This window comes from Delphinus delphis, chromosome 2 (genome assembly GCF_949987515.2).
Source record: "Delphinus delphis chromosome 2, mDelDel1.2, whole genome shotgun sequence".
NCBI lineage: Eukaryota > Metazoa > Chordata > Mammalia > Artiodactyla > Delphinidae > Delphinus > Delphinus delphis.
In genome coordinates, this window is record NC_082684.1 from 93,681,458 (window position 1) to 93,704,356 (window position 22,899).

The window sequence follows — 22,899 nt, forward strand, 5'->3', positions numbered from 1 at the left end:
CTACTTGAACTGTTTTCTGGTTACATGGGCAGGTTACCTTTACGAAAATTTATTGAGTTTTACATTCATGGCTTGCATTCTTCTATATGTATGTTTTATCTCAATAAAAAGTTTATTTTTTCAAAAATGAAGAAACAGAAACTCCTGAAATAGTCTCATCCTGGCTAAAGCAAATTGAGCAAATATTTTAAAATCCACCCACCAAGAATAAAAATTTCAGGACCAGATAGGTTTTTTGTTTAATTCTACCAGCCTTTCAAAAAACAAGTTATTTTTATCTTCTGCAGACTGTGCCAAAGAATAGAAAAGAATGGCCAGCTTATTTTATGAGGCTAGAAACAGGCTGATCCTCAAGACAAAAACAGAAAAGAACAGTATGAGAAAGTTACATGTTAGTTTCTCGACTGTGAAAATAGATATAAAAAATGTGAAAACATTTTTAGCAAAGAAAAAAGAAATTAAGTGTTTTATGTTAATAGATTAAAGGAGAGATTCAGGTCAGTTATCTTCAAAATGTGATCTGGGAGAACACACACACACACGTATATATAGTTTCATGTGTTAGCACATGACAATGCATTATACAAAGTTGTAGGAGCAGAATGCTGGAAACAACCTAACTGTCCAGCAACAGGAGAAATGATAAATAAATAGACACAACGAATTAGTAAATGCAGTAAATGTACGCACTAAAGCTAATATATCAGTATGGATTAATATCATAAAAATAATGCTGAGGAAAAAAGTTACAGAAGGATATGTACAGTTAATGATACTAGATTTATAAAACACGCAAAACACACTATATCACACATGTGTGATAAAAGTATGAAAGTATAGTATAGACACATACGAAAGAATGCATGGGTATAATTCCCTCCAAATTCAGGACAGAGAAGGGGGGGAGTGGGGTTGTTAAAGATACACAGGGGCTTGATTTTTTCTACAATATTCTATTCTTAACATCTGTGTGCACACTTACTGTATTCTGTTTTCTGTGCCTGAAATATTTCATAATTTTAAAAAGTTTTTCTAGAAACCAATCATCTGAAATGGGTTGAAGGAGGTAAACATTGTTGGTGTATGATCACTATTTTCTAATATTTGAACGGTCATCATGTATAAGAAAGAAGAATGTGTTCTGTTTAACTAACACATATGTACAAGCATTTGTTAACCAAAAAGCCACGCACATATTACTATTACTACCTCAGAGGACAGAATTAGGACAAATGGAAGGAGTTACAAGGACGAAGGTAGATTTGTGCCCCATACAGAGAGACAAGTTAACAGTCAGAGGCAGCGTAACATGGCAGTGCGAGCAGCACTGTTTGGAGCCAGCCTGCCTGGCTTCAGGTCCTGGCTCTGCCCTTTGTAGGCAGTAGATTGGAGCAGATTATTTAACCTCTGTTCCTGTTTCCCATTCTGTAAGATGGGGATAATAATAGTGCCTACACTTCACAGGGCTACATAAGGATTAAATGATTGATTATTCATAAAGTGCTTGGAAGAGTGCTTGGTACATAGCAAGCACTATATGTTTGTAAAATAAATCAAACAAATCTGGCAGATAAAGAGCCTTCCTTATAAAGCAGGAAGCTCTTTAAGGGCTTATTCAAAAGCTGGATAAATCTCTGTTAAGGGTGGTGTGGAGGTAATCCTTCTCTTCTGGTCTGAGTACTGCTCAAACTTCCATATGCATTCAAATCACATGGGGATCTTGATAAAATGCAAGTTTCTAGTCAGTAAATGTGGGGTGGAACCTGAGATTCCTTATTTCTAACAGGTGTCTCCTGGGGACAACACCTTGAGTAACCGAGCTATGGCTGGCCTTTCCCTATGACCATACATCGTAGTTTCTAAGATGCTTAGTTCTTGTTTCTGATCAATCATCAATTTGCAGCAAATCCTAGATATATTTCTCTTTCAAAACCAATTTTTACCCTTCAATTAACAAATAATTTAAACACTAAAAGGATTAAGAATTTATAGGAAGCTTGGGTGACTCTTTTTATCTAACTGTAGATAATTACCACGTAATTTTTTATAAATTCTGCTTTTGGATTTTTTTTTGAAGCAGAAACACTTATAATGAGATGTTAAAACAGTAAAATATGGGGGGGGCATATCATTTTGGAATTCACATTAGAGTTTATTATGATAGGGAAGAGGATGTCACTCTAGATTTCCAAATTGGCGAGTGAGACAAGGAAAATCATATTTAAGGGCAGGATAAATTAGAAAGGAGAATGTGAAGGTTTGAAGTAAAAAGGAAAAAGTAAAGAAGGATTTTTTTTGAAGTATGGTTCTGAGAGATGTTAAAGAGAAAGACCAGTGGGATCAACATTTTATATTAATTCAGTGATAAGCCCAAAAGGGAAATTAGACTTCAGTACACTGGAGGGCTCTGGTGAATCATACTGGGCTCCAGTGGGAGCCCCGCCCATCTGACATTGGACACAACTGGACCTCCAGGTTCAACTGAAATCTGAATGTTCTGAAGCAGATCTTTAACACTGTGATCCAGAACAGAAACCCAGAAAATGTCCTGTTGCTTGGGGTGGTTGATGTTGTGGGAAGTTCTAGATGATTTGGTCTGAATTATACTCCATGCTTTCTTTCCTTCAGGGAATCCTCAATGATGACAGTTGATTTAGAGCCAAAGGGAACCCCCAGAGTTTCCTTAGGACTGACGCACACAGGTAGTGAGTCTATGACTACCGTGTACCTAGGGTTTGGGGCTTTCACCATAGAGGGGCTCATGATTATTCAACATAACGCTACTGGAACCGACTTCTGCTGCCCCCAGAGCACAGCTCACAAATGTCCCTAGATCTGAAATAGCCTGTCTCTACTATTGTTATAGTATTATTTATTAGTATAAATACTAATAAATAAATACTCTGTAGTATTATAGAGTAGAGGGACAGTGGGGAGGCAGCATAGAGGACATTGTATTCTTTGATGTATTCTTTCACTGCTCTACTGTTCAAGGTCAAAGCAGGGAGTTTCCAGGCTCTATATTTTGTTTTAAAAAGGGCAGTATAGGAGAAGTCAGGGAGAGATAGAAGTAGTAGTCATTCAAACAGATAATTCTACAGTTTTCTTTAAACCTGTGTTACTTTAAATAGTTTCAGTATTTTACTCACCACCACTGCACAGAGGTTATATTTAGGATGTTTCCGAAAAATTGGACAAATGTAAGGAGTAAGGTCCAAGTTAGTGAGCGGGTAATGAATATCTGTCCTCAGTTTCCTTTTCATTGTACCCAGAATGTCAAACCTGCAGAGATATAATAAATGTGTAAAATAGAAAGTAAGTTTGTGAACCACTCATGAATGAAGTCCACATACCTTCACAAGTTCTAAGTATAGTTAAAAGTAATTTCTTGGAAAGATTATTTGGTGTAGACTTATACATAAATTATTTTTTTCTTATCTATATATATTTGAATCTCCACAGCCAAAACTGAGGCTGAAGTGGACCAAGAGCCTGAGTCAGGGAGTGAGACAGGGTAGAGTCAATCCAGCGGGAGAAAAAGAAAGGGATAAAGCCAAGCTCAGCATCGGGGGGAGTAGAAATCACATTGATAACTTCCAGAAGTCTTCCCTCCATCTGATGCTGTTCACTCTAACCAAGCTGACTCAGCTTTTCCTTATGTTGATTTCAGCACACACTGTCTTCGCAGTGTCCTGTTTTGCAACTTGGAGGTTTTAATATATCTTTAATAAGATAAAATTTTGTGAAAATCTTGTCACATTCTCTATGTGTTATACAGATCAGCAATTCCCAAATCTGAGTTCATATCAGAATCACCCCAGAGCTTTTTAAAGAATAAATTATGTTCATTTTGGAAAAACAGCTGGTTTAGGTCAGGGGAAGGGAAATTACTACGTGAGGCTGAGATATTCTTGTGCCAGAAAGCAAGAAATCTTGTTTGCAAAAACTAAGGGACTATCATATCATATGACCCAGCAATCCCATGCCTAGGTATCATCTCAGAAGAAACAAAGACTTATATCCACACAGAAACCTATACGCAAAATTTATAGCAGCTGTATTCATATCTGCCCCAAACCGGAAACAACTCAAATGTTCATCAACTAGTGAATGGATCAACAATTTTGGTACATTCATAAAAGGGTATACTACACAGCAATCAAAAGGAAGGAACCATGACTACATTCCACAACATGGGTTAATCTCATTGTGCTAAGTGAAAGAAGCCAAACTCAAAAGGCCATATCTGGTATAACATACGACATTCAGGAAAAGGCAATAAACATGGAAATCAGATCAGAAGTTTCTAGGGGCTGAGGGTGGGAGAAGGAATTGATTATAAAGGACCATGAGAAAACTTTTTGGGGTGATGGAAAGAATCTCTGTTGGCAGTGATGGTTACATTACATTTGTCAAAATTCATAGAACTATATAAAAGAAGGATACATTTTATATATGTAAGTAAACTTAAATTAACTAATGGGGTCACAGGAGCTGGCTTGAAGGGGTTCCCACAGGCCAACTTTGAACAATTTGAGCATGGAGGAGAATGATAATAGTAATGGATATTAAACCAATTAAGTTTAAAAATATCCACGAGTCCAGAGTGATACTAGTTACAGAGGGGAAAACTACTATACCTTTAAATGGTGAGATCGTATAGTCACCACCTTAATTAACTAAGTGATCAAATTAACATTACCAGTAGTGGGACAAACTTTTATTATCTGCCTCCTGATGTAATGTAATGACAAGTCCATAACATCAGCTATGGCAAATTCTTGCTAAAAAAAAAAAAAAGTTTAGCCTAAATCTAACTATGGGGAAACAATTAGACAAATCCAGGATGGGTGACATAATCTAAACAAACTCAAAATGAGAAAAAATTGTTTAAATATGAAAAAAGAGGGAAGGAGTCTTCTAGATTAAAAGAGACTAAAGAGACAGCCAAATGCAATGTATGACCCTTGACTGGATGCTAGATTGGAAGAAAAGTTATGAAAGATATTTGGGGGATGGGGGAATTTAGATATGGACTGTATCTTGGGTGATATAAAATTATTGTTAAATTTCTTGGGCTATATGATAATGGTGTGATTATGTAGGAGAATGTCCTATTCTCAGGTGATACCTGCTGAAGTATTTAAGCATGAAATGCCATGGTGTTTGCATCTTACTTTAGACGGTTCAGCTAATAAAGTGAAAGGGAGGGCTGGAGGGAGAAACAGACAGACAGGAAGAACAAAAGGAAATGTGGCAAAGTGGCCCCAACTAATGAAGATTCTAGGGTATATGGGTATTCATTATATACCTTTTCAAATTTTCTGTAGATTTGTAACTTTTAAAAATAAAAACTGGGACTTCCCTGGTGGCACAGTGGTTAAGAATCTGCCCGCCAATGCAGGGGACACGGGTTCGAGCCCTGGCCCGGGAATATGCCGCAGAGCAAGTAAGCCCACGCTCCACATCTACTGAGCCTGTGCTCTAGAGCCCGCGAGCCACAACTACCGAAGCCCGTGTGCCCTAGAGCCCGTGCTCGGCAGCAAGAGAAGCCACCACAATAAGCCTGCACACTGCAACCCATGCTCCACAACTAGAGAAAGCCCACACAGCAACTAAGACCCAATGCAGCCAAAAATAAATTAAAAAATAGGGCTTCCCTGGTGGCGCAGTGGTTGAGAGTCCGCCTGCCGATGCGGGGGACACGGGTTCGTGCCCCGATCCGGGAAGATCCCACATGCCGCGGAGCGGCTGGGCCCGTGAGCCATGGCCGCTGAGCCTGCGCGTCTGGAGCCTGTGCTCCGCAACGGGAGAGGCCACAACAGTGAGAGGCCTGCGGACCGCAAAAACAAAAACAAAAACAAAAAAAATAAAAATAATAACTGAGCGCGGTGGGGGGGGGGGTGTTAAAATTTTAAATAGTGATTCTTAGATTCCACCTCAGACCTGTGCGAACAGAATCCCCAAGGGTGGAGCTAGGGAATTTATTTATTTATTTTATAACATCTTTATAGGAAATTTATTTTTTAAAAGCACTCAAAGTGAGTGCCAAATGTCCATCGACAGTTGAATAGACAAACAAAATATGATGTACATACATACGATAGAGTATTATTCAGCTATAAAAAGGAATGAACTTCTGGTACACGTCACAACAAGGATGAACCTTGGAAACATGCTAAGTGAAATAGGCCAGCAAAAAAGACAAATGGTGTGTGACTACACTTATATGAAGCATCAGAACAGGCAAATTTATAGACACAGAAAGTAGACTGGAGGTTACCAGGGGCTGGGAGGGAAGAGGAAGGGGAAGTTATTGCTTAATGGTTCCAGAGTTTCTGTTGAGGGTGATGAAAAAGTTTTGGAAAATCGATGCACAATATTGTGAATGTAATTAATGCCAGTGAAATTATATACTTAAAGTGGCAAGTTTTGTTACATATATTTTACCACAGATTTTAAAAAATTAATGTAATGTACTCAACACCATTGAATTGTACACTTAAATAGGTGAATTGCATGGTATGTGAATTATATCATGATAAAGCTGTTCAAAAAATCTTCTCACAAAATGTTAAAATCCATACCTTTTTAAGTGAAAGACAATTATTTTTGGTGCTTTAGAAATATTGGCCTTCACAGCTGTTTCTTGCTTGGTTTCGCAAAAGGAACAGTAAATTTGGTTGTCCCAGGCCAGTGTGTCTTGTTGAAAAAAACACTGGAGACAGTCCTGTTGAGGGAAGAAGCATTTGGTGACGAAACTGAATCCACTTCAACCTGGGGTCCTGTCTATATTAGAACTCTGAAAGAGCTGCAGAAATGTAATTCTCTGTGCTTTTCTCCAAGTCCAAGAGATGCCAGCGCCGCAAGCTGCAGCTTGGATATAGTCCACCTGGCAAAGGAGGTGCTGCCTTCTCACTGAGTTATTGAAATAGATCCAAATGTCCATCTCATTTCTAATCTCTGAATCAGCATTTTAACATTTCTGGTTTGTTTCAGAATAATACCAACTATGCAATTTCCACTAACCAAGTCAGGCAGCTGCTTTAAGTTATTCATCTCATCAGAAAAATGATCTGGGGACTGAAAAATGACCGTATCCCTGTATTTGGGGGTGGCCCATAATAAAGACAGCAGAACAGAGAGAATTAGATCTCATGCCCACAGGAGACATCCTCAACCAGCCAGGCTCCCCGCTCTGCAAACCATTAACCTAAAGAGGAAGACGAGCACAGATTGCCAGCACCTCACTTAGAGGCTTTGGAATTCATCTTCAGTAGTGTTTAGCAGTTTGATCTGAGAACAAAGCCCAGTTCTGAATAAGTAGTAGGATTATTTTCTCTAACTCTGGTATTTCAAGACTTTTAGCAATTTAAGAAGAAAAATATAAATGTGTGTTTTCCTGCAAGGAAACTTATTGCTCCCTCCCTCCTCACAGTTCCCTGGCTTTTACTGCCACCTTCCACCCACCCCTGCCCCCGACTCCCACCACTCCTCCGCTTACAGATTAACTTTTGGTATTATGGTAAAGAAAACTCAAGAGGTAAACTAAGGCACTATTCCATTCTATCTTCCCCCCAGATTCCTAAGCTTTTGTCCAAAAACATAAGAGCTCAAGAATAAGAGTCAAAGTCATTTCCTAATATGTACCTACAGACCTCTGGGATGAGAAAGGGCCATAAAATTTTTATAAGTATAAATTCCCTATATGCGCCAAGCCATCTCAATGGACTGAATAAAGCCCACCCATCTTTCCAGTTTCACAGTGAGGCTCTTTCACTGAGCACATTTAGAGATACATCTGAATTCATAGTAACTTTTGGCTGTATGTCACTTTTCTACAAAACGTTCTCATCACGGGTTTCCAATTTTTTTAAGTTATAAAGTAGCTCCCCTCATACTAGAAAATGTAGGAAACAGCCTTGGGAAAACCCAGGGTTGGGGTAGAGAAAGACAAAAGAAGTCTCATGGAGTAAGAATCCCTACCTGAAGAGAGCACTCGTATTTGGATGGAATGGGGAGGGAGAGGACAGTGAAGACTTCATTCTTGTAGGTACAGTTCTCACACTTTAAACATATAATGCTATAATTGAGCTGCCCTTCAAACAGCCGGGTGATGATGGAGGACTCGTTGGCAATCATCTTCCTGCAGGATCTCGGAATAGATCTTTTTTCATATGATCTTCTTCGGTGGTACTGAATAAAGGAACAAATTCACCCCAAATCAACTACTGGTTCTCAAAATATTTTTAATAGAATGACCTGATTTTTCTAACAGAATGCTACCCAAAACCACTTAGTTTTGGATTCAGAAAATAAACAGAATAAGATCTTCTTAAGAGCATATAATATGTGTGATTTCTGATAATTCAGTTATTTGCCTCTTTAAGTGAACCTGAGGAACGAGGACACCCTAACCCTGGTAAAACATATATCCATGGCGCCATAAACTGACAGTAAATGATAATGTGATATAGGGTCCTGCAGGCAGTTTTTCCTGGGCAGAGGGTAAGCTGCAAACTAGCTTCTGGTCATGCAAGCTGATCTAGAGGTAAGATAAAGGAATTGGATCTCTCCTCCAGTCCCTTCAGGTTACGTTCCTTAGTCTCTTCTTTTATTGTTAGAAAAGAATTTTTTAAAGAGCTAATCTTAAACTCCAAGGGCAGCCCAATTTCACTAGCCTTGTAGCCTGATTTGAATCTAGCTGATGCTCAGGAACAGTACTTCCGGGAGCATACCCTGACTGGTGATTCTACAGCCTCAGCAGAATATACATTCTGAAGGTGCTTTAGCTCCACAGTCAGCTACGCTTTGGAACTGTGCACAAGGCTCCGTTTTGGCTGCTTCTTTCATCACACCCACCTGCCCGTGTCTTCCACCTGACAGTAGTTTGATGCCTCTAACTCCAAGTTTAACCTTGAGAACCAGAACGCTATTTATTTCAGACTGGCTGCAGATGAGGACCTCAGTGATTTTTACTGACCATCACCCTCCCCTCTGGCTAAAAAAAGTGCTGCTGTGAATATCTCAGTAAAAATTAAAAATGGAGCTGAGGATCGCAGATGAGAGGGATTAACAGTAATAGTTTGTGGTCTTTCATGATAAGTGTCTCCTGGCTATGAGGTAAGCTAACAGCAGCACAAAGACACTGCATAAAATCTAGGGCATATCTTTGGAGAGTGTGGGTCTCAGATCAAGGCTGAAGGTAGTGAGTCTTATAAATAAAGGCAACCTCCTTAGTAACTGGCAATTTCATGTTTTATTAAATGTATGTCCTAATCCAGTGAAGAACTCAGGTTAGGCACATTTAGTATAAAGATGAAACTGCAGTTTACAGATCTGTCCTTTCACCTTACACCAAGCTTAATATTTCCTCGAGTTTGTAGCTACCAAGAACACTTGTTTTAAGTTGTAAATTTTATATATTATACCTCATGAGGAATGTATTTTTATAAAAAAATGTAATTTTCACTCTAAAAAATAGTCAATGCAGATGTTACTGCAAAGGGAACTAGACCAGTGGTCCCCACACCTGCTGATTACTGGAAATCCCAAGTGAGTTTTCCCAGAAGACAACCCAGACATTCTAATTCAATAACACCAAAGGGCCTAAGAAGCTGTGCCATAAAATCTCCCCAGGTGTTTCCGATAAACAGCTAAGTTTGGGAAATACAGGCCCATTCAAATACTAACTTGAATGTTCCCCATAGTGACCCCAGCACCTGTGCTCAGCACAGAGTAGGCAATAGTGACTGAACAAATAAAAGAATGAAAAGTGAAAGTTGCTGATAGAGCTAAAGGTCTATTTCAAGGCCATTAATTCTACTTACCTTTTTCAGAGTTTCATGAAGTTCATTCAGGACATAAATCAAGAATTCCTGAGCATCTTGCTGCGTCTTTCTCATAAATGCTGGGTAGAGTTTGCCAAAAGCTGACCAAAATATTTCTGGTGAGACACAGTCAGAGTCTCCAAGCCACATGTCTGTCATCACGTAGGCAAAAGCAGTGGCAACCTCACTGCAATCCCTTGGAAGAAGGAAGGGAAATGATTCCGGCTAATTATGTGGCATCAGACCCCAAACAAAGCTTCATTCATTTCTTGGTTGACCTTCCCATTTTACTCACCCTAGAAATGGGATCTGGGGCACTGCAGCCTCTCCTAACTGGTTTAGCCCTTCATAGGGACTCCAGAGGGTCCCTTCCCTAACCGCACCTTGGAGAGCAGGGGTGAGGGCCCGGCTGCAGGGATGGCAAATTGTCTTACTTTTGAAGAGCGGTAATGTACTTTCCAGAGAGAAAGTATTCCACCAGCGGTGAGATGCTGCAGAGACACTGTAAGATGGCATTCATGTAGCATGTGTTGCCCAGGTTCTGCAGACCAGTCACGCCCTGGAAATGGGGCTGGTTCTCATCAGCCTCATCAACTGGAAAGGGGTCATAGTGATCTGTGCACTCTGTGCTGTGTTGGTGCCACATGGAAAGAAAGGACAGCATTTTGAGGAAACAAAATACGTACAAATGAAATAAGGCCATCTCAACCTAATGACACAAAGAAGAGTCCTTCATAAGACTTCCACCAAATACATTCCCTATTAAAGACAGAAGTATTCGGACTTGGAGTCTAAAATTGCATTACTTTGTTTGGGACTCTTTGAACAGTGCCTGCGGCCAAATAAGCAGAGATAAAGTTTCTTCCTTAAACCAAAGCAAGAGGACAGAAAAAATTGGCCTTTCAGAGACCTAGAATTGCTTTGTTAAAATGCAGACTTCCTCTCTAAATACCAAAGTATTTCCTTTTTTGCTGGGCAAGTAATTTAATTATTATTACCAGTAATAATAATAATAGATAGTAGTTAATAACAATAGCTATCTTGTATTGACCTGACACTATGTTAAGTACTTAACATGAACTTTCCCATTTAATTCTTTCAACAATTCTATGGGGTAGGTACAGTTATTTTTAAATCCTGTTTTACAGGTGAGATATCATGTGTAAATAAATGGTTTCGTCATTTGCCCACGGTAATATACTAAGGCATGTGCAGTGGCACACAGAGAGAAGGGATATCTATCTATCTATGTATCTACCTACCCATCATCTGTCTGTCAAGAGTTATTTGGATTTATATATCAAATATTAGGAGTATATATGTGTGTGTATATACATATATATGCCATATATACATTTGAGAGCATAATATATACACATATTAAGAGAATATATACATATATTAAGAGCACATACATATGTGTGTATGTTATATATGTATATATAATACATACATATATAAACACACACACATACATAGAGAGGGGGAGAGAAAGAGCATTTAGTTTAAATTTTGATGGTCACTTACCAGCTACATGATCTGGGACTCATGTCTGTTTCTCATCTATAAAACAGGAATAGTGTTACCTGCCTTATAGGATTGTTGGATTGTGAGGATTAAACAATGCAAGGAACGAGGCACAGATTACATAGTTAATGGTAACCTAAAAAAATTTCTTTAAAGAAATGACTGATCCAGGATGTCCTTAACAGTAGCTACGGAATTCGTGTGTCCATGTGGATCAACCAGACCTGCACAGAGGAGAGGGTCCTCTTCTTTCCACACAGAGCTTCCTTTTGTAATTTGGCTACTGTACCAGGCAGCCCAATATCTTCATCCTTTTAGGTTTTCTTTCCACGTAGTATCTAAAATTGGGACTCCAGGAGACAGCTACCTCATGTCAGTACCTCTACTTACAATTCTGCCAGTTTGAAAAGTGCTCGCTTTTACACGGAGGGACATTTCCCCTTTTATTTACCAATGTCACAGGAGGCCCTGGGCTGTCACTCTTTAGGAATAACTATTGGCTAGATATTAAATAACATCTTCCCATCCCTTCCCTTTGGGAGACCTCCAATGGGTCAACCCTGAGGAATCCATTCAAAATTCGGCATGTACCTCATGACCCCTTTAAGCATGGCTTCCCCGCACCCCACCCCAGCCCAGCTAAACTTATCTAGAAAACCGTAGTAGACAGAGGCTCACAGGACACAGTAGATACCGAAGTCATCTGCAGTGAAAGGCTGCTGTGAAGCCATTTTAGTGAAACGACGTTGGTCTTTCACTTCTATTCAGGAGCTACATCTAATCCTTTTAACTTCATTTCTCCAAGCCTGTTACTTTGGTTCTTCTTGTTTGTAATAAACAACTTACATGTTCCTTCCTACTTTCAGTAGCTGCAAACTGATTTCATCTGTACTTCAGGTACCTTCCAACTTGGATTTCCCATACATCACAATCCTTTACATTACACTTCAAAATTCTAGAATGCTGCCTGAGATACTGTTACTTGGTTGCTTTAAAACTTAAAAGATTAGATTTCAGAGAATTAACTGAACATACAACCTCTCTTCATCTTTCCAAGTTTCTCTTGTATATATATATTACAGACACACACACACACACAAACACATACACAGAAGATTTGCCTCCACATCAGTGGACACTCTGGCAACTCTGCCCCCTTAGGGCACTCATCCAGCTTCCCAGTGACCACACCACTCCAGGGACTTTGAGGGACTGTGTCTCACACCGGGGAAAGAGGCAGATGGCTTTTGCTGCTTCCCAAAATGCATAGCATTGGGATAGACTGGAGTATTTCCCTTCACAGTCAATCAATTATAGTGCAAAAGAGGTACACACACACACACACACACACACACACACACACACACACACCCCTAATGCCACACTGGGCAAATAAAATTATTCATCAAAGAAGAAGTTATAAGTTGAGAAATAGCAAAGCACACATGAGCTCCTGAGCTCTCATTTTCTTCACAGAGAACTGTGCTTAAGAAAGCACTTCAAAAAAAAAAAAACAAAAAGAAAGCAAGCACTTCAGCCACATAGCACACGGAGATCAGCTCAGTGCTTTGTGACCACCTAGAGGGGTGGGATACGGAGGCGCAAGAGGGAAGAGATATGGAAATATATGTATACATATAGCTGATTCACTTTGTTATACAGCAGAAACTAACACACCATTGTAAAGCAATTATACTCCAATAAAGATGTTAAAAAAAAAAAAGAAAGCACCTCAATAGAGAGGGACCCCCCCCAACCCCTGCAAAGAACCCCTACCCAATGCTCTGTCTAGATGAAAAGGGGTCAGAGAATACATGTGACCAATAGCAGTGATGGCAACCTGGTCGAGGAAGTGGCCTTGTTAGAAAGGGGGAGCCTCTGGAGTTCCGGAGCTAATACCAACATGTTCTTCCTCTGAGCTAACTTAGAATCTGTAGAGAGTAGGTAAAGAAAGAGCCATTAGGGCCAATTCAATTCATCTTTTCTCAGCTCTCCATCTAGTAAAATGAATGAGGTAACAAAAGGAAAAAACTCTTCAAAATTGTCAATGTCAGGAAAGAAAAAAGGCTGAGAATTATTTCAGATTAAAAAGAAACTAGAGAAACAAGACAAATACTCAATCCTGGGTGGGATCCTTGGTCAGGAAAAAAAATAGTATAAAAGGACATTATTGGGACAACTGATGAAATCTGAATATGGATTATATAAGAATAGTTTTATATCTGAATTTTATAAAACTGTATTCTGTTTATTAAAGATAATGTCGTTTTTAAGAAATACACACTGAAGGATTTAGGGATAAAGGGGCATGATTTATGCAACCTGCTTTCAAATGGATCAGGAAAACACACACAGACACAGACACACATGAGGAAAGGAGGGAAGAAGGAGTGATAAAGCAAATATGAAGCAGATGCAGCCCAAATGACTGCAATTGGCGAATCCGAGTGAGGGTATATTGGAGTTCTTTATCCTCTTCCTGAAATCCTTCTGTAAGTTTGAAATAATCTCAAACTAAAAAGTTTAAAAAATGAGAATGTAGTAGACATATTTGTAATTTGGATTTATCTCCAAGGTACAGTACTGGTAAGTCAAAAAGCAAGGTGCTTAAGAGTTTGCCTATAGTGTGTCCAAATGCTTATACATATACATTTAAATTTATATATTTATACTCAGGCTACACAAAGACATTAAGAATAATCACTTTTTGACACCAGGATAAGGGATCCTGGCAACTAGAGGTGCTAACTCTTGCAGCTATTTGATCTTTGCAGCCTATTTACAGAGGAGTTTCTTGAAGTCACCACAGTGGTGATTCTGGAGGACGTGAATCCTATCATCCTGCTCCTTTTGTCAGTGAAGTTCTCCCAAGACCTTCAGTTTCTCCTAATCAATATAGTCTTGCTAAAATTTCATTTTAATTTGATGCTGGGAGGTAAAAATACAATTCATATTCATATGTTGATCTTGTATCCAGGAACCTTTATAAACTTACTTAAGTCTAATTTTTATTTAGGTTCTTTGGATTATTTCCTTTCCAATTTCTTATGCTTTTTATTTTTTATCTTTTGAACTAGCTATCACCTCTAGTAAAACATTGAATACAAGTGGGATAGTAGGTATCCATAGCTCATTCCTGAACTGAGGAAAAGCTTTGTATAATTCACCATTAAGTGTGATGCTTACTAAAGGCATAGTTGTTTTTTTTTTTTTTGAGAGTTGTAACCATGAATAGATTGTGAATGTGATCAGGTTTTTCTGTATCTTTTGAGGTAATCATGAGATTCTATCTTCTTTATTCTGTTATCATGGTTAACTATTGATGATGGTCACATATTAAACCCATATTCTATTTCTCGGAGAAACCTATCTTACTTGTGATATAGCATCATTTTCATGAATTGCTGGATTCTATTTGCTAATCTTTTGTTCAAGATTTTTGTATCTATGTGCATGACTAAGATCACCCATGGATTAGTGTTCCATGCTGTGTAACAAATTACCAAAAACTTAGTGGTTTAAAACAACACCCATTTACAATTATTATCTCAGTTTCTGTAGGTCGGAGTCCGGGCATGGCTTAGTTGAGATCACATATTGCATTTTGTTATCACATCTCTCTGGGATCCTTCAACCTGAAAGTTCTTATATATCTCCTTGACTTTCAAGAACTTGGCCCTTTTTTGAAGATTACTGGCCAGTTATTTTGAAGAATACTCCTTAATTTGGGTTTGTCTGATGTTTCCTCATGATCAGATTCACTTCATGCATTTGTAATACAAATATCACAGAAGTGATGCTGTGTTCTTACTGCATCATATTAGGTGCAACACAATTTGATCTGTCCCAGCACTGGCAATGTTAACTCCAATCACTCAGATAAAGTGGGGCCTTCCAGATTTCTCCAATGTAGTTACTTTTCCTTTTTGTAATCAGTATTTTGTGGGGAGGACTTAGAGACAGTGTAAATGGTCCATTCTTCATCAAACTTTCACACATTAATCAATGTTGCTTAGCTGGATTAATTATCACTATGGTGGTTGCCAAGTGATGATTTCCTAATGCTGTTATTCCAATTACATTCATTAGCTGATCCTCTACTATAAAGAGAAGTTTTATCTTTTCCTCATTTGTTTTTTTTTAAAAATTAATCATGGTGGACTCATGAATTTCTGTTTTATTCACTGGATTAGAATCTGTTATTATCATTTATTTCTGATGTATAAATCGTCTCAAGATTAGCCAGCAGGAGGCCCTTCAAGATGTTTTCTGTACCCATTTGACATGTCCCCATCATTCTTTGGGCACTTTTTGGTACAGCAAGGTCTTCCAGACTTACCTTGTCTTGTCCCTGTCCCAGTCCTGAAGTCAGCCATTTCTCAAAGAGCCCTGGTTCCTGTTAGAGGAGAACAGTATTTAGAAGATCTGGGAGCTAGGTATACTCACACTATTACAGTGTCACAGCCCCCCATTACTCTCAATATGTTTCCTTATTTGATCAACCCCTATGCATGTAAATTATCTCCTGTTGCTGCCACCCCTGATCCCCACCCTATTACACTACACACAGACACCATCCTTACCCTGCTTCTCTGACACCCCACATCAAGTCACTGCTGCCCTGCAACAATATGAGACCTAACTAGACTGGTCTCAACTATGGCTTTTAGACTAAAGTGTGAAAGAACGAAGGAAGAGAGGAAGAAAGGAATCAGGCTCTCCCTGTTATTTTCTGCTTCTGATTTTGATGGTTTACTTTTTTTTTTTTTTGGTCTCTTTTCTCAGATGGCTTTAAGTTCACTAAAACTGCACCAGAAACTAAGCAATATGGCTTTTTAGCCTGAGAGTGAGTGTACAAGTGTTGGGGTGGGATGAGGCTGTCAGCAATTGTAGGCAAGTCTTAGTGGACTTTCAGTGGGAACAGGCTGCAAAGACGTGTGGGAAAATAATTCTAACACACGTGGGTAGACTGCAAGTGTTCCGACAGAGGCCAGTAATGCCTACAGAGGCCACTCATACTTTGTCATGGGAAGAACCCGAAAAACATGGGTCTGTTCTGCAAATGTCTGTTGTCGTACAACTATTTGAAGTATTCTCTTATGATTGTATATCTTATCTGTGATATTGATTGTAACTTCTCTTTCATTTCTAATTTTGTTTATTTGGGCCCTCTCTCATTTTTCTTAATGAGTCTGACTAAAGGTTTATCGATTCTGCTTATTTCTTGAGTTAGGCCTGTATTGCTATAAACTTCCCTCTTAGAACTGCTTTTGCTGCTTCCCATAGATTTTCAAAATTTGTGTTTTTATTTTCATTTGTCTCAAGATATTTTCTGTTTTCCTCTTCAATTTCTTCATTGACCCATTGGGGCTTTTCTTAGTAGCAAGTTGTTAGGTCTCCATATGTTTGTTTTTCCAATCCTCTTCTTGTAATTGATTTCTAGTTTTATCCTGTTGTGGTCAAAAAGAAGCTTAACATAATTTCAGTCTTCTTAAATTTGTTAATTGTTTTATGGCCTAGCATGTGATCTACTCTGGAGAAAGTTCCATGTGTACTTGAAAAGAATGTGTATTCTGCTTTTTTGTTCTAACATGTCATTTAAGGCCAATGTTTCCTTATTGACTTTTTTTCTGGATGATCTATCCACTGATGCAAGTCAGGTGGTAAAGTCCTCTACTATTATTGTATTACTGTCAATTTCTCTCTTTATGTCAGTTAATATTTGCTTTATGTATTTAGAAGCTCCTATATTAAGTTCAGATAGGCGCACATTTACGAATTTATAGCCTCTTTTGGATTGACCACTTTATCATTATATAATGCCCTTCTTTGTCTTTTATTATAGACTTTGTTTTAAAGTCCACCTTATCTGATGAGTACTGCTACCCCAGCTTTATTCGTTTCCATTTGCATGGAACATCTTCCATCCCTTCATTTTCAGTCTGTTTTCAGCTCTGAAGTGAGCTTCTTGTAGGCAGCATACAGATGGGTCTTGTTTGGTTTTTTTAAATCCAATCAGCCACCCTATGTCTTTTGGAGCATTTAGTCCACTTACATTTAAAGTGATTATTGATAGGTAGGTACATATTGCCATTTTGTTACCTGTTTTCTGGTTGTTTTTGTAGTTCTTTTCTGTTCTCTTCTCTTAGTCACTTCTTTGTTGTTTAATGATTTTATTTAGTGTTATGTTTGGGTTCCTCTCTAATTTTTGCATATATATTTTTGGTTTTTGATTTGTGGTTACCATGAGGTTCATATATATCGACTTATATCAACTTGTTTTAAACTGATAGTCATTTCAGCTCAATACATTTTAAAAAGATCTCCATTTTTCACTCCTCCACCATGTTTTATGTTTTTGATGTCATATTTTACATCCTTATGTCTATCCCGTTACTGTTTATTGTAGTTACAGCTGATTTTACAATTTTGTCTCTTAATCTTCATGTTAGCTTATTTCAGTGGTTGATCCACTGCCTTTACTGTTATTTGCATTTGCCACTGAGATTTTCCATTTCATATATTTTATTTCTTGTTATAGCTTTTTCCTTTTCACTTTATAAAGAAGACCCTTTAACATTTCTTTTAAGGCCAGTTTAGTGGTGATGAACTCTTTGTTTTTGTTGTCAGGCATACTATCTCTTCTTCAATTCTGAATGATAACCTTGCTGGGTAGAGTATCTGAGGTTATAGGTTATTTCCTTTCACCACTTTAAATATATCATGCCACTCCCTTCTGGCCTGCAAAGTTTCTGCTGAAAAATCAGCAGATAGCCTTATGGGGGATGCCCTGGATGTACCTCTTTGTTTTCTCTTGCTGCCTTTAAAATTCTCTATAATTTCTGCTGTTTTAATTATGGTATGTCTTGGTCTCTCTTTGGGTTCATCTTGCTTGGGACTTTCTGTGCTTACTGGACCTGGGCATCTGTTTCTCTCTTTGGGTTAGGGAAGTTTTTAGCCATAATTTCATCAAATACATTTTCTGCCCCTTTCTCGCTCTCACTCCTCCTTATGGGATCCCTATAATGTGAAACTTAGTACACTTTATGTTGTCCTAGAAGTCGCTTTAACTATCATTAAAAAAAAAATTTTTTTTTTTTGGCTGTTCTGATTGGGTGATTTCCATTATTCTAACTTCCAAGTCACTTGTACGTTTTTCTGTATCACCTAATTTGCTATTAATTCGTTCCAGTGTATAGTTTTCATTTCAGTTATTGTTTGGTTCTTTCTTATATGTTCTTTGTTGAAGCTCTGAATTCCTCCATTTTTCTCCTGAGTTCAATGAGCATCTTTATGACCATTTCTTTATACTCTTTATCAGGTAAATTACTTACCTTCATTTTATTAGGGTTCTTCCCCCCTTGAGGTTTTATTTTGCTCTTTTGTTTGGAACATATTCCTGTCTTCTCATTTTGTTTGATTTTCTGCCTCTATAAAATTAGGTGAAAGTTACCTATCCCAGTCTTCATGGTGTATGGGAACATCCCTATGCAGTCTGTGTGTGGCCAGTGGCTTTAGTGGGAGAGCAGGACATGAAGTGAACAGGGGCCATATCTTCTCCTGGGGTGCATCGGCAGCTGCCTCCTTGGTGGGAAGTAGGGCTGGGGTTGGAAGGGCTAGAGTCAGTTGCAAGCTAGAGCTTCTCCTGGTTCAGTGGTGGTTGCTGCCATCAGGGGGGCGAGTCCGGGGCCCAAGGGGCTGGAGCAGGAGCCCTGAGGGAGCTGGGCTTCTTCTAGGAGCAATGGCAATCTCTGCCATGGTTGAGGGCATGGCCGGGGTCTGAGGGGAAAAATATGGAACACTTCACAAATTTGTGTGTAATCCTTGTGCAGGGGCCATGCTAATCTCTGTATCATTCCAATTCTAGTATATGTGCTGCTGAAGCAAGAATTAGATTTTTTCTTTTTGCTTGAGTTTATCCTTAATATTTTCCAAGAAAATTGTGAACTTTCTGAGAAAGCCATTAAATAGCTGGGTTCAAGCTCCCCCTTTTCACTTAACAATATTGCTTTCTTGTCTCCTAGATACTATAGGACAGGTGAAAATTCTTATGTCAATGATTTTTCTCTCCTTTGTATACTTAACCTTTTTTTAAAAAAATTATTTTTGGCTGTGTTGGGTCTTCATTGCTGCACACGGGCTTTCTCTAGTTGTGGCGAGCTGGGGCTGCTCTTTGCTGTGGTGCATAGGCTTCTCATTGCGGTGGCTTCTCTTGCTGCAGAGCATGGGCTCTAGACACGTGGGATTCAGTAGTTGCAGTACACGGGCTCAGTAGTTGTGGCTCACGGGTTCTAGAGCACAAGCTTGGTAGTTGTGGCGCACAGGCTTAGTTGCTCCGTGGCATGTGGGATCTTCCCAGACCAGGGATCAAACCCGTGTCCCCTTCCTTGGCAGGTGGATTCTCAACCACTGTGCCATCAGGGAAGCCCTGTATACTTACTTTTTTGCTCATTTGCAGAGTGACCAAAATGTGGCATTAAGTAGGTCTTTTCACTTATTTCCTCTCTTCTAGGTCTTTTAATCTGGAATGCCTATTAGTTATTATATTTCATTTATTAATCTAGAAGATATTTATTGTGACTCTACTTTGTACCAGTCTCTGTGCTCGGTGTTTAGCAGTGAATAAAATACAAGTCTCTACCTTCAGATAACTCACAGTCTATTGACCACTTAGATTTATTCTCTGTGCTTTCAACTCTTCCCACAAATTCTCCATTATTTTGAATTTCGTACACTTACACTTGCACGGTTACTTGACTTGAATTCTCTTGATGTTTTAGTTTTACCTTTGTACTTACGGCAACGTTTTGCATCCTTTTTTTTTTCTCCTAATCTCACTCTTAAAGTCTTAAAGGATAACATAAAAGTGCCTTCAATTGTTGAGATGATGATGGAAAAGACATACACTTTGAGCACATTATACACATATATATGTCTCTTAAGCATGTGCTGATATTTTAACTATACTAACAAAAGAAGCTACAAGATAATAAGTTCCTTTATAAAGAGAAAAATCACTCTCAGAATGTTCTCTATTCTTCATCATACCCTCCTCTCCCTATTAGAACTTCCAAGAGAACAAAAGGTAGCATGAAGAGACCTATTATTTGAGTACTTTTATTTGCTGAGTACTTAACTCACTGCACCTTCACAATATGAGACAAATATTGTCAAATAGGCTTGCTCAATAAGTTGGTCAGTCATGGAATAAGTGGCAGAGAAAGAATAAGAATACGAGTCTATCCAGCTTCATTTTGCACTGTGGTGTATACACAGTTACTACAGAATTGAAAGGCCCATGGGATGTTGTAGGCTATATCAATACTTCCTTTTATAGCCAGACAATATTCAACTTTTGGATAAATCGTATTTTATTAATCCATTCATCCAAAGGACATTTGTGTTGTTTCCACTTTTTGGCTGTTATCAATAACGCTGCTATCAACATCTGTGTACAAGGTTTTGTGTAGACATTTTCATTTCTCTTGAGTATAAACATACACCAAAGATTAAAACTGCTTTGTCATGAGCTGTCTTTTTATTGATGTAAGTTCTTTACACAAGTCCTTTATCAGATATATTACTTGCAAAATTTTTCTCCCATGTTGAGAGTTGTCTTTTCACTGCTGATGGTGTACTTTGAAGCACAAAACTTAAAAATTTTGACAAAGTTCAATTTGTCTATTTTTTCTTTTGTTGCCTTTGCTGTTGGTGCCGTATCTAAGAAACTATCACCTAATCCAATGTCACAAAAATTTACACCTACATTTTCTTCTAAGAGTTTCATGATTTAGGCTCTGACATTTAGGTTTTCAATCTTTTTTTTTTTTGGCTGCATTGGGTCTTAGTTGAGGCCCACAGGATCTTTGTTGAGGCATGCGGGATCTTTCCGTTACAGTGCACTGTCTGCTTGGGCTCCTCTCTAGTTGCGGCGTGTGGGTTTTCTCTCTAGCTGTGGTGCATGGGCTCCAGAGAACGTGGGCTCTGTAGTTTGCGGCAAGCAGGCTCTCTCGAGGTGCTGAGCACCTCAATAGTTGTGGCACGCAGGCTTAGTTGCCCCACAGCATATGGGATCTTAGCTCCCTGACCAGTGATCAAACCCACATCCACTGCATTGGAAGGCAGATTCTTTACCACGGGACCACCAGGGAAGTTCCTTCAATCCATTTTGAGTTGACTTTTGCATATGGTGTGAGGTACTGATTCAACTTCATTCTTTTGCAAGTGGGTATATAGTTGTCACAAAACAATTTAATGAAAAGTCCATTCTTTCCCCATTGAGCTGTTTTGGCACCCCTGTAGGGTGCCAAAATTAACCACAAATTTCTGGACTCTTAATTCTATTTCATTAATCTATAAGGCATAACACACTGTCTTGATTTGTCTAGCTTTGTTTGGGAAGGAGTATTTTAGCAGGTTTTTTAGATAGTTGTGGACATTCTTATTTGAGACAATACCAAAATTTGACAAATGGAGGTTTCTTAAAGGTCAGCTGCAGTGTAGAATCTGAAACCCCTGTAAACTTCTTCTACCCTGCTAGAGTTTCACTCACTTCTTCACTCACGGACCATTTTGTAATCCATGCACAGAGCATCTGGAGAACATTGGTTGTTTTGCAGATCGTCCGAATGTTGACACATTTCATATAAACTATCAGAAACAACTGTTGTTAAATCAGCACTGATTATATTGGAAAAGTATTGGGAAGCTGTCATGCTACAGTGTTAAGAGGCAAGTTTTCTAAAATTCCAACTTTCTCTTGAAAGTTCAAATTTTAGCAGTAACAAGTACTGTTAGTTTTCTGCCAAATACTCAAGTCAGAAGAACCCTGGTTTGTCTGCCAGCCATTCTTCCAAGCAGACATGTTCAATGAAAAAAGTGACTAGTTCAGTTTGTAACTCACACAATTGCATAATTGCCTTTCCTTTGAAACAATCATCACACTTCATTATGTAGCAAAAGTGCTTTATGCATATTTTTCATTTTGTTCCACAGACTATTAAAGACATGTTTTCAAGGTCAAGATTAATTAAAAATTTAAATGAACTTTTTAAGAAAAACTGTGGCATGAAAGTGAAGACTATAATGAACAATAGTACAGTTTGGTGCTACTGTCTTGATTCATGCTAAGGTCCAGCAGCTTTACCGATCAATAATTTTGCTACATCAATAAAACTTTCAACACATTGAAAAAGGTAAATAATAACTTAGAGTTATGAGGAGTTTTGACCTTGTACGCCCCGTGAAAGTGTCCTGGGGACTCTCAGGGTCTATGGTCCACTTTGAGAACCACTGACCTAATTAATACATCTAAGCAATGACCACCAAAAAGACAAGACCTGTGTCTCCTAGTGGAAGTACACACCACCACCAATGAAGCATCCTTCTCAAAACATCAATCTTGAATTTGACCAAGCCGCTAAACATAACAACTAGTTTATGGCATATACAGGAAACATAAACATAAAATGACAACTAAGGAAATAATCAGCAAAACCTTTTATGTGGGAAACTTTTTAGAATGAATGAGCTGGTTCTTCAA

The 22,899-nt window shown here is 38.6% G+C and overlaps 1 protein-coding gene and 1 pseudogene across 1 annotated transcript in view; both read right to left on the reverse strand.

Moving 5' to 3' along the window:
- Positions 1 to 12,088, reverse strand: part of USP50 (ubiquitin specific peptidase 50) — a 31,997-nt gene extending 19,909 nt beyond the window's left edge. Inside the window, exons 1-6 of the mRNA XM_060005232.1 lie at positions 12,036 to 12,088; positions 10,265 to 10,459; positions 9,831 to 10,026; positions 7,987 to 8,196; positions 6,588 to 6,730; positions 3,150 to 3,282 (exon numbers count right to left, since the gene is read on the reverse strand). Of these exons, the coding sequence (XP_059861215.1) occupies positions 3,150 to 3,282; positions 6,588 to 6,730; positions 7,987 to 8,196; positions 9,831 to 10,026; positions 10,265 to 10,459; positions 12,036 to 12,088 (930 nt within the window). The remainder of the gene's footprint in view (positions 1 to 3,149; positions 3,283 to 6,587; positions 6,731 to 7,986; positions 8,197 to 9,830; positions 10,027 to 10,264; positions 10,460 to 12,035) is intronic.
- A 7,056-nt stretch (positions 12,089 to 19,144) lies between these two features.
- Positions 19,145 to 19,244, reverse strand: LOC132421246 (U6 spliceosomal RNA; annotated as a pseudogene).
- Positions 19,245 to 22,899: the final 3,655 nt, after the last annotated feature.